The sequence below is a fragment of the Anolis sagrei genome, chromosome X (assembly GCF_037176765.1).
Source record: "Anolis sagrei isolate rAnoSag1 chromosome X, rAnoSag1.mat, whole genome shotgun sequence".
Classification (NCBI taxonomy): Eukaryota; Metazoa; Chordata; class Lepidosauria; order Squamata; family Dactyloidae; genus Anolis; species Anolis sagrei.
In genome coordinates, this window is record NC_090034.1 from 3671928 (window position 1) to 3689723 (window position 17796).

Below are 17796 nucleotides of genomic sequence, written 5' to 3' on the forward strand. Positions count from 1 at the left end.
AAGGGAGACTGTCGTGCAGCGGGGTGGTCGGTACACTAACAGAATCCCTATCCTGTCCCGGTCACCTAACCTGAAGCCGGCACACTCAAATGTAGATGATTGTGGGATGGGGCACCTGATTAGGGGAATACAAACCTTATAGACCACTGCCACTCCTCCTCCCCGCCCTCCGGGCCTTGGCTGGTGCTGGACAGAGTAACCTGGCGGGCAAAGCTGGGAGAGGTTCACACCTCCCCCCTCATCCAGCCAGGTCTCCGTTATACATGCCAGGTCGGCCTGTTCCTCCTGAATTAGATCTCGAATAATGGAGGACTTCCCATTTACCGACCTGGCATTGAACAGCACCACCCTTAGCCCAGAAGGACCACCATCCTGACATCTCAGTTGTATCTTGTCGGGAGGATTTTTTTTTGGAATCGCCAATATATTCCTATTATTTTCAGGCCGAATTGATTGTGAAGTTGTAATATGGGTAATCTTTGGGATTGCCAATGTTCTATTGTAAATTTTGGGCCGGATTTGTTTTTGTCTTACATTCTTAGAGCATTTTAGGTTTGCCAAATTATTGCTGAAAATTTTGGATCGGATTGAGTAGTTTGTTCTCCCTTTCCCGTATCTTCCTCTACCTGTCACCACCTCTATAGCAGCCCCCACACCCATAGAACCATCCGTCCCAGGGGAGTTCCCTCTCACTTCCTCACTTGCGGTATCGGATGTTAATGCATAATAATCATAACAGACATTTGGATGTCAACTCCCACACTGGGTTGTTGTGAGTTTTCCAGGCTGTACGGCCACATTCCAGAAGCATTCTCTCCTGATGTTTCGCCCACATCTATGGCAGGGATCCTCATAGGTTGTGAGGTCAGTTGGAAATTAGGAAAATTGGGTTTATATATCTGTGGAATGATGTCCAGGGTGGGAGAAAGGCCTCTTGTCTGTTTGAGGTAGGTGTGAATGTTGCGATTGGCCACCCTGATTAGCACTGAACGGCCTTGCACCTTCAAAGCTTGGTTGGCTGCTGCCTGAAATGCTAAAAAACTAGGGAATTTCAGACAATAAACAATTAGGATCAGCGAACACCTCCCAACAAAGGATTCCCCCAGGCAGGAACCAGCCAAGCTTTGAAGCTTTGTGTTTATTGTCATTTTATATTGTTATGTACTCGTACGTGTTATGTAATTATGATGTTGTTGTCTATTGTTTGCGTTTTCAGTTTTATTCTGCTGTAATTTATTGTCTGGGCTTGGCCCCATGTAAGCCGCCCCGAATCCCCAGCGGGGAGATGGTGGCGGGGTATAAATAAAGTATTATTATTATTATTATTATTATTATTATTGAAGCTGCAAGGCTATTCAATGCTAATCAGGGTGGCCAATGGCAACATTCACACTTGCCTCCAATAGACAAGAGTTCTTTCTCCCACCCTGGACATTATTCCACAGGGATATAAACCTCATTTGCCTGGTTTCTAGCAGACCTCACAACCTCTGAGGATACCTGCCATAGATGCAGGCAAAACGTTAGGAGGGAATGCTTCTGGAACAGGGTCGTACAGTCCGGAAAACTCACAACGATCCAGGGATTCCAGCAACGAAAGACTTCGCCATTAGAATCATAGGTCTCTTTCAACTCTTATGAGTCTATGAACACCTCCCAACAAAGGATTCCCCCAGGCAAGAACCAGCCAAGCTTTGAAGCTGCAAGGCTATTCAATGCTAATCAGGGTGGCCAATGGCAACATTCACACTTGCCTCCAATAGACAAGAGTTCTTTCTCCCACCCTGGACATTATTACACAGGTATATAAACTTCACTTGCCTTGTTTCCAGCAGATCTCACAACCTCTGATGCAGGTGAAATGTCAGGAGAGAATGCTTCTAGAACAGGGTCGTACAGTCCGGAAAACTCACAACAACCCAGGGATTCTGGCCACGAAAGCATTCGACATTAGAGTCATAGAATCCTAGAGTTGGAAGAGACCTCCTGGGCCATCCAGTCCAACCCCATTCTGCCAAGAAGCAGGAAAATTGCATTGAAAGCACTCCTGACAGATAGCCATCCAGCCTCTGTTTAAAAGCTTCCAAAGAAGGAGCCTCCACCACACTCCGGGGCAGAGAGTTACATTAATTCCTAACAGCAATCATGGGAATTGAAGTCCAAAAGGCCTGGAGGAAGGGCCAGAGTTTGCCCATACCTGTTGTAACTGGTACCTGATAAAGAAATAAACAAGGTGAGTGTCCAATGCCAATCAAGACTTCCATCACCAAGAGAACAGGCCCAAATAATCTCTTTATCTGTATTGTAGTGCAAAAGGGGACACTGGAAAACCCCAACCCTAACATCCTGTTGTGCCCCACTGCTTAGGGAAATGAGCAAAAGTGGCATCCATAGAGAGATGGGCCAAAACTAACAAAATGAAGTTCAACAGGGACAAATGCAAGATACTCCACAGGAAAAACGAAATGCAAAGATATAGAATGGGGGACAATGCCTGGCTTGAGAGCAGGACGTGTGAAAAAGATCTTGGAGTCCTCGTGGACAACAAGTTAAACATGAGCCAGGAATGTGATGTGGCGGCAAAAAAAGCCAATGGGAATTTGGCCTGCATCAATAGGAGCATAGTGTCTAGATCTAAGGAAGTCATGCTCCCCATGCTCTATTCTGCCTTGGTTAGACCACACCTGGAATATTGTGTCCAATTCTGGGCACCACAGTTCAAGAGAGATATTGACTCTAAGCTGGAATGTGTCCAGAGGAGGGCGACTAAAATGATCAAGGGTCTGGAGAACAAGCCCTATGAGGAGCGGCTTAGGGAACTGGGCATGTTTAGCCTGAAGAAGAGAAGGATGAGAGGAGATATGATAGACATGTATAAATATGTGAGAGGAAGCCACAGGGAGGAGGAGGGAGCAAGCTTCCTTTCTGCTTCCCTGGAGATTAGGACGTGAACAATGGCTTCAAACTACAAGAGAGGAGATTCCATCTGAACATTAGGAAGAACTTCCTGACTGTGAGAGCCGTTCAGCAGTGGAACTCTCTGCCCCGGAGTGTGGTGGAGGCTCCTTCATTGGAAGCTTTTAAGCAGAGGCTGGATGGCCATTTGTCAGGGGTGATTTGAATGCAATATTCCTGCTTCTTGGCAGAATGGGGTTGGACTGGATGGCCCAGGAGGTCTCTTCCAACTCTAGGATTCTATGATTCCAACGGTCCTTGGAAGTACATTGAGCGCTAAGCCTGCAATTCCAAGTGACGAGTCTACACTCCGTCTCTTCTGCCCAGTGCAGCTGTTTTGCTCTTTCAAGTTAATTCCCTCTCGAGCCAAAGACAAGCGCATTTGAACATGTTTAAGAGGTTATTCAAGTGCTAAACAAAACACGGGGTTTAAAAATACTGTCCCCGACACGTGCCGTCAGCTTCTCTTCTGAAATGGCAATTGCGCAGATCATTCTGACATACATCATCATTTCTTCATTCCAAAAAAAATCATCACTAGCCTTCCCCTTCTCCTGAGTGGACTACTTCAAAGAAAAAGGCATCTAAACCAGCGTTTCTCAACCTGGGGGGTTTCTCAACCGAGGGGGGGGGGGGTCATGAGGGAGGTGTCAGAGCATCAGAAAACACAGTATTTTGTGTTGGTCATGGGGGTTCTGTGTGAGAAGTTTGGCCCAATTCTATCATTGGTGGGGTTCAGAATGATTGTAGGTGAACTATAAATCCCAGCAACTACAATTCCCAAATGTCAACATCTATTTTCCCTAAACTCCAGCAGTGTACATATTTCAGCATATTGAGTATTCGTGCCAAGTTTGGTCCAGATCCATCATTGTTTGAATCCACAGTACTCTTTGGATATAGGTGAACTACAACTCCCAAACTCAAGGTCGATGCCCACCAAACCCTTCCAGGATTTTCTGTTGGTCCTGAGGGTTCTGTGTAGGAAGTTTGGCCCAATTCTATAGTTGGTGCGGTTCAGAATGATTGCACGTGAACTATAAATCCCAGCAACTACAAATCCCAAATGTCAAGGTCTATTTTCCCCTAACTCCACCAGTGTTCGCATTTGGGCATATTGAGTATTCGTGTCAAGTTTGATCCAGATCCATCATTGTTTGAGTCCACAGTGCTCTCTGGATGTAGGTGAACTACAACTCCAAAACTCAAGGTCAACACCCACCAAATCCTTCCAGTATTTTCTGATGGTCATGGGAATTCTGTATGCCAAGATTGGTTAAATTCAATCGTTGGTGTTGGTGGAGTTCAGAATGCTCTTTGATTCTAGGTGAACTATGTAGGTGAACTCACAAATGTCAACGCCTGTTTACCTAAACTCTGTGGGGGTCGTAAGGGGATGTCAGAGGGGTCGCCAAAGACCATCAGAAAACACAGTATTTTCTGTTGGTCCTGGGGATTCTATGTGGGAAGTTTGGCCCAATTCTGCTGGTGGGGTTCAGAATGCTCTTTGATTATAGGTAAACTAGAAATCCCAGCAACTACAACTCCCAAACGTCAAGGTCTTTTTACCCCAAAGTCTACCATTGTTCACATTTGGGCATATTGAATATTCGTGTCAAGTTTGGTCCAGCCTTTGATCCAGCCTTTGATCCATCATTGAGTCCACAGTGCTCTCTGGAGATAGATGAACTACAACTCCAAAACTCAAAGTCAATGTCCACCAAACCCTTCCACTATTTTCTGTTGGTCATGGGAGTTCTGTGTGCCAAGTTTGGTTCAATTCCATCGTTGGTGGAGTTCAGAATGCTCTTTGATTGTGGGTGAACTAAAAATCCCAGTAACTACAACTCCCAAATGTCAAAGTCTATTTTCCCCAAATTCCACCAGTGTTCACATTTAGGCATATTGAGTATTCATGCCAAGTTTGGTCCAGATCCATTATTGTTTGTGTCCACAGTGCTCTCTGGATGTAGGTGAACTACAAATCCAAAACTCAAGGTCAATGCCCACCAAACCTTTCCAGTATTTTCTGTTGGTCATGGGAGTTCTGTGTGCCAAGTTTGGTTCAATTGCATCGTTGGTGCAGTTCAGCATGCTCTTTGATTGTAGGTCTGTGTAGGAACTTTGGTCCAATTCCATAGTTGGTGGAGTTCAGCATGCTCTTTGATTGTAGGTGAACTATAAATCCCAGTGACTACAACTCTCAAATGTCAAGGTCTGTTTCTCCAAACTCCACCAGTATTCACATTTGGACATATTGAGTATTCTGTTGGCCATAGGGGTTCAAGGTGGGAAGTTTGGCCCAATTCTATCATTGGTGGGGTTCAGAATGCTCTCTGACATTTGGACATATTGAGTATCCTTGCCAAGTTTGGTCCAGATCCATCATTGTTTGAGTCCACAGTGCTCTCTGGATGTAGGTGAACCACAACTCCAAAACTCAAGGTCGATGCCCACCAAACCCTTCCAGTATTTTCTCTTGATCGTGGGAATTTTGTGTGCCACGTTTGGTTCAATTCCATCATTGGTAGAGATCGGAATGCTCTTTGCTTGTAGGTGAACTATAAATCTCAGCAACTACAACTCCCGAATGACAAAATCAATCCCTCCCCCAACCCTACCAGTATTCAAATTTGGGTGTATTGAGTGTTTGTGCCAAATTTGGTCCAGTGAATGAAAATACATCCTGCATATCAGATATTTAAATGACAATTCATAAGAGTTCAAAATTACAGGTATGAAGGAGCAAGGAAAATGATGTTATGTTTGGGGGTCACCACAGCATGAGGAACTGGATTACGGGGTTGCGGAATTAGGAAGGCTGAGAAACACTGATCTAAACAGTTTTGCTGAGGATATATCACCCCTCAATAATGTTTAGCATAGACAAGAAGGTGCGATGGGATGGTATATTTATTTTTAGGAGCCAATTCCGAAGGAGTTAAATCTAGATTTAGGCACTGATTGTTTCAGAAAATAATAATAATAACTTGAAGGCTTTCATGGCCGGAATCACTGGGTTGTTGTAGGTTTTTTCGGGCTGTAAGGCCATGTTCTAGAGGCATTCTCTCCTGACGTTTCACCTGCACTTTGGCAAGCATCCTCAGAGGTAGTGAGGTCTGTTGGAAGTAGGAAAAAGGGTTTATATATCTGTGGAATGACCAGGGTGAGACAAAGGACTCTTCTCTGCTGGAGCTAGGTGTGAATGTTTCAATTGATCACCTTGATTAGCATACAATGGCCTGACTGAGCCTAGGGCAAACTTTTGTTGAGAGGTGATTAGATGTCCTTGTTTGTTTCCTCTGTGTTGTTGTGCTGTTGCAACCAGGATGGGGCAAAGGACTCTTGTCTGCTGGAGCTAGGTGTGAATGTTTCAACTGACAACCTTAATTAGCATTTGATGGCTTGGCAGTGCCTGGGGGAATCTTTTGTTGAGAGGTGATTAGATGTCCTTGTTTGTTTCCTCTGTGTTGTTGTGCTGTTGCAACCAGGATGGGGCAAAGGACTCTTGTCTGCTGGAGCTAGGTGTGAATGTTTCAACTGACAACCTTAATTAGCATTTGATGGCTTGGCAGTGCCTGGGGGAATCTTTTGTTGAGAGGTGATTAGATGTGCCTGATTGTTTCCTCTCTGTTGTTGTGCTGTTGCAATTTTAGAGTTATTTAATACTGGTAGCCAGATTGTGTTCATTTTCATGGTTTCCTCCTTTCTGTTGAAATTGTCCGCATGCTTCTTGTGGATTTCAATGGCTTCTCTGTGTAATCTGACATGGTTATTATTATTATTATTATTATTATTATTATTAACTTTATTTGTACCCCGCTAACATCTCCCGAAGGACTCGATGCGGCTTACAAGGCCAAGGCCTCAATAAAACAACAATACAACAATACACATAAACCATAAAGCAAATCAAAACATTAAAGCAATAACAGTAAACAGTAAAACAGTACACCACAGCACAATAAAACTAAGGCTGGGCCAAGTGTAAATGGGTACAGGTTAAAAGTGCTGAGTACGACAGTTGAAATATAAGGATTTTTGGGTAAGTACAATGTGCGGACAACCTTAAGTCTCTAGTAAAGTGCTTCTGGGACATATTGCTGGAGTTTCCTATTCTGGAAAGGCACACCGGAATAGCCAGGTCTTCAAGCTCTTCCTAAAGACTGCCAATGTAGAGGCCTGATGTCTGATGTCCTTGGGGAGGGCGTTCCAGAGTCGGGGGGCCACCACTGAGAAGGCAGATGTCCCTGCCCTTGTGAGAGCAGGCAGGGACATCTTATTACACTGTTCTACAAATTTTCAGTTTTTCTCAGTTTCGGAAAGGAAATGTGCCGTTTCTTAATAAATTTAACATGCTGAATTCAAATATGATAATTAAATGTGTTAATTGGCTCTGGTTTTTATGCAACGGCTATTTCCATTTTCTCCACAATAGGTAATTTGTTAATATTATGATAATGCACCTAAGCTTACTGCATGTATATAAACCGTGAATATTTACTAAATTTTAGTCAAATTAGATTGCCAATAGTTTATACATGAGAAATATTTATTTAATTAGTTTATTGTTTATGTTTGTGCAGCAAGAAACTCTATGAGTAGGCCTAATGCAGTTGAAAAGTCTGAAAGTTTAAATGTCGCTTTAGTCATGACTTTAGTTTTTATCCTGTTTGCTTCTCTGGACTTTTCTCTTGTATTCAAGGAAAGGATTCCCTCTTGCAATGCTCCAGCAGGAGTCTGACAGCATGGACGGAGTCCATCGGCCTTGATCTCTTTTTTCCATAGTGCTTTATTGACAAACGTGCGAGGCATCACTACAGTCAAAAGAACAATGTAAAACAATGTTTAACGAGACTGTCTCAGTCTTCAACTGACTGACCCTCACCGTTCAAAAGTCTGGCCTTATAGAGGGCTTTCTGGCTTTTGCACACAGCACTAATACTGCGTCATCAAACTTTCTAGAGTATTCTAGAATCTTCCATAGTGTAAGTCGCAACATGCAATTTTTCAACCATACGTGATCACGTGATTGCTTATATCATAAAAACTAGAGCCAATATACATTTTTAAATGTCATTTTCATTTTCAGCACCCCAAAATCATAAAAGAACAACTATTTTCAGGCCCCCAACTTTTTCTCCGTTGAACAGTGTTACCTCCCAACAAAAGTTTGCCCTAGGCGCAGTCAGGCCATTGTATGCTAATCAAGGTGGTCAGTTGAAACATTCACACCCAGCTCCAGCAGAGAAGAGTCCTTTGGTCATTCCACAGATATATAAACCCTTTTGCCTAGTTCCAACAGACCGCACAACCTCTGAGGATGCTTTCCAAAATGCAGGCGAAACGTCAGGAGAGAATGCCTCTAGACCACTGATGGGCAACCTTTTGAGCTTGGTGTGTCAGTACTCGCCAAAAAAACCGAGCATAACTCGGGTGGGGTGTCACTTTGAGAAAAAAACCCATAATTTCATGATATTTATAGTTCAATAACAAAAATATATTATTGTAATATATAACTGTATTTACCAAAAACTAATTATTTAACTTACTTGCTTTTCCTATAATGCCATATATCTCGGCATTATAGAAAAATGCTGGTGTAGGAGCTGAGGATGAAATGTCCTTCTTGGGATGCGGCCGCATCTTCTCTGTATGCGGCTGCATGCGGCTGTGTGTCATCGAAAATAGCTACGCATGTCAGTGCTGACACACGTGTCATAGGTTCACCATCATGGCTCTAGACCAGTGGTTCTCAACCTTCCTAATGCCGTGACCTCTTAATACATTCCCTCATTTTGTGGTGACCCCCAACCATAATATTGTTTTCGTTGCTACTTCATAACAGTCATTTTCCTACTGTTATAAATCATAATGTAAATATCTGATATGCAGGATGCATTTTCATTCACTGGACCAAACTGGGCACAAATACCCAATACACCCAAATGTGAATGCTAGTGGGGTTGGGGGAGGATTGTTTTTGTAATTTGGGGAGTTGTAGTTGCTGTTCACTTATAATCAAAGAGCATTCTGAACTCCAACAGCGATGGATTTGAACCAAACTTGGGTCCCGTGACCAATGGAAAACACTGGAAGGGTTTGATGGGCATTGACCTTGCGTTTGGGAGCTGTAGTTCACCTATATCCAGAGAGCACTGTGGACTCATGCAATGGATTTGGACCAAATACTCAATATGTCCAAACGTGAACACTGGTGGAGTCTGGGGAAAATAGATCTTGACATTTGGGAGTTGTAGTTGTAGTTGCTGGGATGTATAGTTCATTACAATCACAGAACATTCTGAACTCCACCAATTATAGAATTGGCTCAGACTTCCCACATAGAATCCCCATGACCATCAGAAAATACTGTGTTTTCTGATGGTCTTTGGCGACCCCTCTGACACCCACTCACGACCCCCTCAGGGGTCCCGACCCCCAGGTTGAGAAACACTGCTCTAGACCATGGCCATACAGCCCAAAAAAACCTACAACAACCCATAATAATAACTGTTACGTTCCTGTCCCATTAAAAAAAGATAAGGGGGAGCATAATTTGAAGTAGTTGGGTCATGGAAAGGCAATAATGGAAATATCTCTGATCACGTTCACATATTCCGACACAGACGTTTTGGCCAAAGGGAAAGCAATATGCAAGGGTGGCATTAGACATGGAGGAGGACTCTGGGCTACAATGGCAGAGAATCAGCAAAGGGAGGCTGGGTTAGTGCAATGCGCCACCCGCTCAACACATCTTACCTGTCATTGTACACTGGTAGTGAGAAACCATTGTTGGGGTGAAGGCTAAAAAAGAAAAAATTAGGGAAAGCAAACTGAATAATAAAACAAACGTGGCGGGCACATATACTTGTGTGTTAAAATCGACAGATAGATATATATATATACACACATACTGTACGTGAAAACAATAGCATGTGCTTAGGTGGGATATTCTACAAGACAGTCACACGGGGCAAAGGTGGCCTTTCCTAAGGGGCAGAAATGGGTCAATTAATCCTGTTTTATTGTTAGCTCTGCATAATAACAATATTTTATGGTGGCTATTGTGATTCAGTGAGGTGTGGGTAGTAAACAAACTAGTCTTGGGAGAGAATAATTCTCTACAACCGGAAGAAAGGCCGGGACGAGAAGGCCAGGAATGGCTAAGGAGTCAAGTGAGCATTCATTCATTCGGGGAGAGACTGAAAGAAAACCAAACCTTGTAGCTTCCAAGCTTTCCGTTGTTCTTCTTTGGCAATTTGTTCCATATCTTTGTCGTATATGTAATCTTGACACATAAAGCAGTATATACCCCCATACAAAAGGTCTATGGCTGCAGAAACAGAAGACGGTGGGGGAAAGAGAGAAAGCAACACCCATGAAAACAAAGCACGGCAAGGCGGGATTCTGGGCTCCACAACACAGCCTCTTCACCTGGGCAAATAAACAGGCATGGAAATAGCAAGGCTTCACATAATACATTTCAAGTCCACTGCTTTTCTACTCTCCGGCATCTCAGTATTTAAATTGTGGTGTTGAAAGCTTCCAAGGCTGGAATCACTGTGTTGCTGAGAGTTTTCTGGGCTGTGTGGCCATGCTCTAGAAACATTCTCTCATGACGTTTTGCCCACATCTATGCCTGTCATAGATGTGGGTGAAACATCACGAGAGAATGCTTCTGGAATATGGTCACACAGCCTGGAAAACTCTCAGCAAGCTAGCATTTAAATCAGATATGGGCAAACCATGACCCAGGGGCCAGATGCGGTGCCTTGGGCTCTTAGGCCCTCCTCTCTCTCGCCATCTTATTCTTCCTTCATTCTCTCTTTCCTTCCTCCGTCCCTCTGTCCCTTCCTTACCTCCCTCCTTTCCTTCCTTCCTTCCTTCCTTCCATCCATCCATCCATCCTTGACTTCCACCCTTTCATCCTTCCTTCCTTCCCTCTTTCCTCCTTCCTTCCCTCTCCCTTTCTCCTTACTTCCCTTTTGTCTTCCCTCTCTTCCTCCATTATTTTCCACCTTTCCCTCCTTCCTTCCTTCCCTCCCTCTTTCCTCCTTCCTTCTCTCTCTCTCTCCCTTTCTCCTTCCTTCCCTTTTCTCTTCCCTCCATTCCTCCATCCTTTTCCACCTTTCCCTCCTTCCTTCCCTCCCTCTTTCCTTCTTCCTTCCCTCTCTCCCTTTCTCCTTCCTTCCCTTTTGTCTTCCCTCCTTTCCGGCATTCTTTTCCATCTTTCCTTCCTTCCCTCCCTCCTCCTTTCCTTCTCTCCCTTTCTCCTTCCTTCCCTTTTGTCTTCCCTCTTTCCTCCATTCTTTTCCACCCTTTCTTCCTTCCATCTTTCCTCCTTCCTTCCCTCTCTCCCTTTCTCCTTCCTTCCCTTTTGTCTTCCCTCCTTCCTCCATTATTTTCCACCCTTCCTTCCACCCTTTCTTCCCTCTTTCCTCCTTCCTTTCCTCTCTCTCCCTTTCTCCTTCCTTCCCTTTCGCTTCTATCCTTCTTCCATTCTTTTCCACCCTTCCTTCCCTCTTTCCTCCTTCCTTCCCTCTATCCCTTTCTCCTTCCTTCCCTTTTCTCTTCCTCCTTCTTCCAGTCTTCTCCTTCCTTCCTTCCTTCCTTCCTTCCTTCCTTCCTTCCTTCCTTCCTTCCTTCTCTCCCTTTCTCCTTCCTTCACTTTTGTCTTCCCTCCTTCCTCCATTCTTTTCTATCCTAACTTACTTCCCTCTTCCCACTATCCCTTTCTCCTTCCTTCCCTTTTGTCTTCCCTCATTCTTCCATTCTTTTCCACCCTTCCTTCCCTCTTTCCTCCTTCCTTCCCTCTCTCCCTTCCTCCTTCCTTCCCTTTTGTTTTCCCTCCTTCCTCCATTCTTTTCCACCTTTCCTGCCTTCCTTCCTTCCCCTTCCCTCCTCCTTCCTTCCCTCTCTCCTTTTCTCCTTCCATCCCTTTTGTCTCCTTCTCCAGAGGCTTTTCTGCAGAGGCTGTCTATTGGGAGTGCTTTGATTGTGCCTTCTGCATGGCACTGGGTTGGACTGAGTGGCCCTTGGGGGTCTCTTCCAGCTCTAGGGTTCTTGGAGTCTTTATCAGGGGCAGGAAGTACGGAGTCTAATGAATACACTTTTTCTCCCCCACCCACCAAAGCCAACCCTTTCGGGATCCAAACGTTTCCCGTCTTTCCTTCACTTTCTGCCTCCAAAAGAGAAGAGGAAGGGAAAAAAAGGGAAGGGCCTGGGGAGAAAGCCCTCCCTTCCAATCCACTCCCCAAGTTAGAAAGTTTGCCCATGCCCAGTTTAAATTCTCTACCAGCTTTTCTTGATAGTCAAAGTGATTTTCTCTCCACGCTAAAATATAGGCAGGATACTGAAAACAATATCTGGCAAAATGTAAACAAGAATGTAATAATAATAATAATAATACACTTTATTTATATTCTACTTTATCTCCCCGGAGGGACTCAAAGTTGATTACAATACACATATGAGGAAAACATTCAATGCCTTTTTTACACACATACAGTGGACAACAACATACAAGAGAGACAAAGGTAAAGGGATTCCCCTTTTTTCCATCTCCGGCGTCTGGAGACGATGCTCAACTCCGGCCATGGGGAGGTGCTCTTGTTCCATTTTCCATGCCAAGGAGCCTGTTGTCCAATGACATCTCCGATCGTGTTTTGCCGGCATGTCTGTATGGGGCACCCTTTTATCTTCCCACCAAGCTGGTACCTATTGATCTACTTGCATGGCATGCTTTCGAACTGCTAGGTTGGCAGGAGCTGGGGCTGACAGTCGAGACCTTGCGGCTTTGAATTGCCAACCTTCTGGTCAGCAGCTTTCCTGCAGCTAGCAGTTTAACCCGCTGTGCTACCACAACCTTATTTTAGATTTAGAGAAATCTGAAATAGGACATTTAATTCTAATACGTTTGATCAAAGCCAAAATAGTGGGCAATGAAATCATCAAAGTCAATTTCATCCCATCTGCACAAACCCGAACAGGGGGAAACCTGAGTACAACAACAACAACAGGGGGAAGTCGCTCTTTTCTTGCCTACGAGGCATAACTGTCACATCACTTACCCACCATCCTCACACAGGTCTTATGTGCAATAAGCTACAAATCAATTTTAAAAGGCCTGGGGATCAATATTTATTTGCACTCATACCCTTCACAGACAAGTTTGCATGGAGAAATGCAGACACTGGACTTCTTATGTGCTGAAGAGGAGAGCTAAAATGTATTTCTCGACACAAAATGGTTCCATATGGCGGGCTTTAAACATAAAAGTCGGAAAATATAGAAGATGGCACTTCACAGGAAAACTAAACCATTCTCTCCTCCCTACAGAATGGAAGGATCCATAGAAGAAAGAGATCACATAGAATTATGAATTTTTAGTCTTTGGTTATCTCCAGAGTTTTATTTCGTATATTAATATCTTCAAACCCTAGTATACATACACTTGAGAAATACAACACGACCTGAGCTCTGCGAGTGCAGCATTTTTCTGAATGAAGCAGAGCGTGTTTGAGGACTGGGACATCCATAGGGATACCAAGAGGGCTTGTTCATAAAGCTATTGTCCTCCCAACCCTGCTATATGTCTGCGAAACATGGACTGTCTACAGATATCAACATTGACACCAAAATACAACATCGACTGAGCTCTGCGAGCGCAGCATTTTTCTGAATGAAGCAGATAGTGTTTGAGGATCGTGACATCTGTAGGGAGACCAAGGGGCTTGTTTATAAACCTGTTACACGCCTGTGAAACATGGACTGCCTACAGCCGTCACACTCCACGCCTGGAATGATTCCATCAGCATTGCCTCCAAAAATCCTGCAAATCTCTTGGGAAGACAGACAGACCAATGTCAGCGTGCTAGAAGAAGAAGCAAAGATGACCAGCATTGAAGTGATGCTCCTACGCCATCAACTCTGCTGGACTGAAGCCCCAGCTCCTCCCAGCTCCTTCAAGGTCAGTCCAGTCCCTTCAAGGATGCCATCCATCCATCTTGCCCTTGGTCGGCCCCTCTTCCTTTTACCTTCCACTTTCCCCAGCATCATTCCCTTCTCTAGGCTTTGCTGTCTCCTCATGATGTGGCCAAAGGACTTCAGCTTTGTCTCTAGTCTCCTTCCCTCCAGTGAGCAGCCGGGCTTTATTTCCTGTAGGATGGACTGCTTGGATCTTCTCGCAGTCCAAGGCACTCTCAGCACTTTCCTCCAACACCACAGCTCAAAAGCATCTCTCTTCCTTCGCTCAGCCTTCCCTAATGTCCATCTCTCACATCCGTAGGTGACTACAGGGAAGACCATGGCTTGGACTAAGCAATGGATCTTTGTTGCCAGTCTGATGTCTCTACTCTTTACTATTTTATTGAGACTGGACATTGCTCTCCTCCCAAGAAGGAAGCGCCTTCTGATTTCCTGGCCACAGTCTGCGTCTGCACTTATCTTTGCACCTAGAAATACAAAGTCTGACACGGCCTCCACATTTTCTCCCTCTATTTCCCAGTTGTCAATCATTCTTGTTGCCATCATCTTGGTTTTTTTTTTGTTGTTGTTTTTTTTTTGTTGTTTAGCTGCAACCCGGCTTTTGCGCTTTCTTCTTTCACCTTGGTTAGAAGGCTCCTCAGCTCCTCCTCGCTTTCGGCCATCAGAGTGGTGTCATCTGCATATCTGAGGTTGTTAATGTTTCTTCCACCAATATGCACCCCAGCTTTGCATTCCTCAAGCCCCGCACATCCCCGCATGATGTGTTCTGCATACATGTTAAAAAGGTTGGGTGAGAGGATGCAGCCTTGCCGGACGCCTTTCCCAACCTTGAACCCGTCTCCTGTTCCGTGGTCAGTTCTGACTGTGGCTCCGTGGTCCTTGTACAGATTCCTCAGGAGAGAGGGAAGGGGGCTTGGGATGCCCATCCCACCAAGAACTTGCCACAATTTATTATGATCCACACAGTCAAAGGCTTTAGAAGAGTCAATGAAGCAGAAGTAGATGTTTTCCTGACACTCCCTGCCTTTCTCCAATCTCCAGCATCCGGATATTGGCAATCTGGTCTCTCGTTCCTCTGCCTTTTCTAAACCCAGCTTGTCCATCTGGCAACTCTCGCTCCATGTCTTGCTGGAGTCTTCCTTACAGGATCTTGAGCCTTCCCCTCCTGGCATGAGAAATAAGGGCCACTGTACAGAAGTTTGAGCAGTCTTTAGCAACCAAAAAGCCAAAAAATGGTTCAGATATGTGGATGACACCTTCACCATTTGGAGCCATGGAGAAGAAGAACTCAACAGGTTCCTGGACCATCTTAACAGCATCCACCCAAACATCCAGTTCACAATGGAAAAAGAAAATGAAGGAAGACTGCCTTTTCTAGATATCCTCGTCATCCGCAAACCAGATCAACAATTGGGTCACACCGTCTACAGAAAATCCACACACAGAGAGATAGATATCTACATAGAAACTCCAACCATCACCCAAGTCAAAGAAGAAGCACCATGAAAGCCTTGGCAGACCGTGCAAAAAGAATCTGCGAACCCCATCTCCTCCAAGATGGACTGAACCACCACAACTGGGCTCTCCAGGCCAATGGAGACTCCACCTCAGACATCGGAAGAGCTACAAGACAAACCAAGAAGAAGCCACGAGAGTCAAGACCAAGACCCACCCAGAGGGAAAATGTTCTTGCCAGACATCAAGAGAACCACTGACCGCATAGAGAAGCTGATGAGGAAACACAACATACAAACTATCTCCAGACCCACCAAGAAAATCCAACAAATGCTCCGTTCAGCAAAGGACAAGAGGGATCCTCTCACCTCTGCAGAAGTCTACCGTGTACCATGCAGCTGTGGACAAGAAGTCTACATAGGGACCACCAAACGCAGTATTGGCCAAACACGCATCAAGGAACATGAAAGGCACTGCAGACTCCTTCAACCAGAGAAGTCAGCCATGGCAGAGCACCTGAGGAACCAGCCTGGACGCAGCATATTATTGGAGAACACAGAAATGCTGGACCACTCTCACAACCACCATGTCAGACTACACAGAAAAGCCATTGAAATCCACAAGCATGTGGACAACTTCAACAGAAAGGAGGAGACCATGAAAATGAACAAAATCTGGCTACCAGTATTAAAAAAAACTCTAAAATTACAACAGCAAAACAACAGAGAGGAAACAACCAGGCACATCGTAACACTTTGGAAGCTTTTAAACAGAGGCTGGATGGCCATCTGTCAGGGGTGATTTGAATGCAATATTCCTGCTTCTTGGCAGAATGGGGTTGGACTGGATGGCCCATGAGGTCTCTTCCAACTCTTTGATTCTATGATTCTATGAAAGACTCCCCCAGGCTCAGCCAGGCCTTCTAATGCTAATGAAGGTGGTCAGCTGAAACATTCACACCTAGCTCCAGCAGAGAAGAGCTCTTTGCCCCACCCCAGCCATTCCACAGATATATAAACCCATTTTCCTAATTCCAACAGACCTCACACCTCTGAGGATGCTTGCCATAGATGCAGGCGAAACGTCAGGAGAAAATGCCTCTAGAACATGGTCATATAGCCCGAAAAAACCCACAAGAACCTAGTCTTTAGCATTTTCCCTTTTTTGGTATGGGGATAGAAGTGGATTTGACCAAAAACTGATTCATTAACCTTTTGGTTCTAATGTTGGAGAGTGATTCCTAATCAAGTGGTCCCTGGTCAAAAAAAAGGTTGGGAACCACTATTCGACAGCAATGTGTGCCAGAAATCAGCAGTTACCAAAGATTTTTCATGCGCTTTACCTCTTAAATAGAATATATATTTTTAGGAAGCACCTCTATTTTTGTTTCAGGGATGGACCCATACGTTTTATGAAGAAATATCCACATAAGCGAATTATACGAGCAGAAAAGATGGGCAGGCCTTACCCAAACAGTGGCTTTTCTGCACCTTTTACTTTTGCCAGAACTAACATTTAGGACAGAGATAAATTTTAACGAAAAGCACCCATGTTATCTATTTTGCACAGAACATCGTTCTTGCTTATATAACAGTTACATATAAAGTAACCGTTGCTATAGCAATAGGTGGGCGGATGGATGGCAAGAGACTCACCAAGAAATATCTCAATGTTGTGTTTTAAAATAAAGCCTCAAGATTTTTTTTTAAATGCAGCGTTTATTGCAACCCTTGCTATATATTCTGTTCCGCCACTCGGCTCGAAATCAGCGCAAACTTGGTAATTACGGTCTAAATTAAAAACAAACAAATAAGGTGTTCCCATACTGGATTGCTATACCTGACGATGGAAAGAAATTCTGTTTTCATTCTACTCTATGATACAAAAATACCCCACGCACAACTTTTCCTGTTGCTTCACAGCGTTCTATTATGATCCATTTAGTTCTCAGTTAATTAATTAATTAATTTACAGTATTTATGCCCCGCCCGTCTCACGCCGAAGGAGATTCAGAGCGGTTTACAGAACACACATTCGACATACATTCAATGCCGATGTCCTTAAGGACGCTTTTATTATCTCCCCGCTAAAAGCAGTACCTATTTATCGACTCGCATTTCTGCTTTCGACCTGCTAGGTGGGCAGGTGAGCTGGAGATGACAGCAGGTGCTCACCCCGACCTGGGATTGAACTGCTAACCTATCAATCAGCAGGATTTTTCTGCAGCACAGCCGTTTAACCTGCTGTGCTAACCCCAGGCCAGCAATAATCCATATAAATAAAAATTGTTATGTTTGTTTGTGGGATTAACATAACTCAAAAACCACTGGACGAATGACACCAAATTTGGACACAAGACACCTCTCAGGCCAACGAGTGACCATCACTCATTAAAAC

The 17796-nt window shown here is 44.4% G+C and overlaps 1 protein-coding gene across 5 annotated transcripts in view; it reads right to left on the bottom strand.

The window, feature by feature from the left end:
* Positions 1-17796, bottom strand: part of LOC132781575 (ubiquitin carboxyl-terminal hydrolase 22-A) — a 219000-nt gene that overhangs the window by 122028 nt on the left and 79176 nt on the right. For 4 of the 5 annotated variants that reach the window (XM_067473680.1, XM_067473683.1, XM_067473682.1 and 1 more), the window contains 2 exons: positions 10178-10291; positions 9718-9762 (listed from right to left, as the gene is read on the bottom strand). In XM_067473680.1, the coding sequence (XP_067329781.1) occupies positions 9718-9762; positions 10178-10291 (159 nt within the window). The remainder of the gene's footprint in view (positions 1-9717; positions 9763-10177; positions 10292-17796) is intronic. The other variant, XM_067473681.1, reaches the window with a different exon arrangement.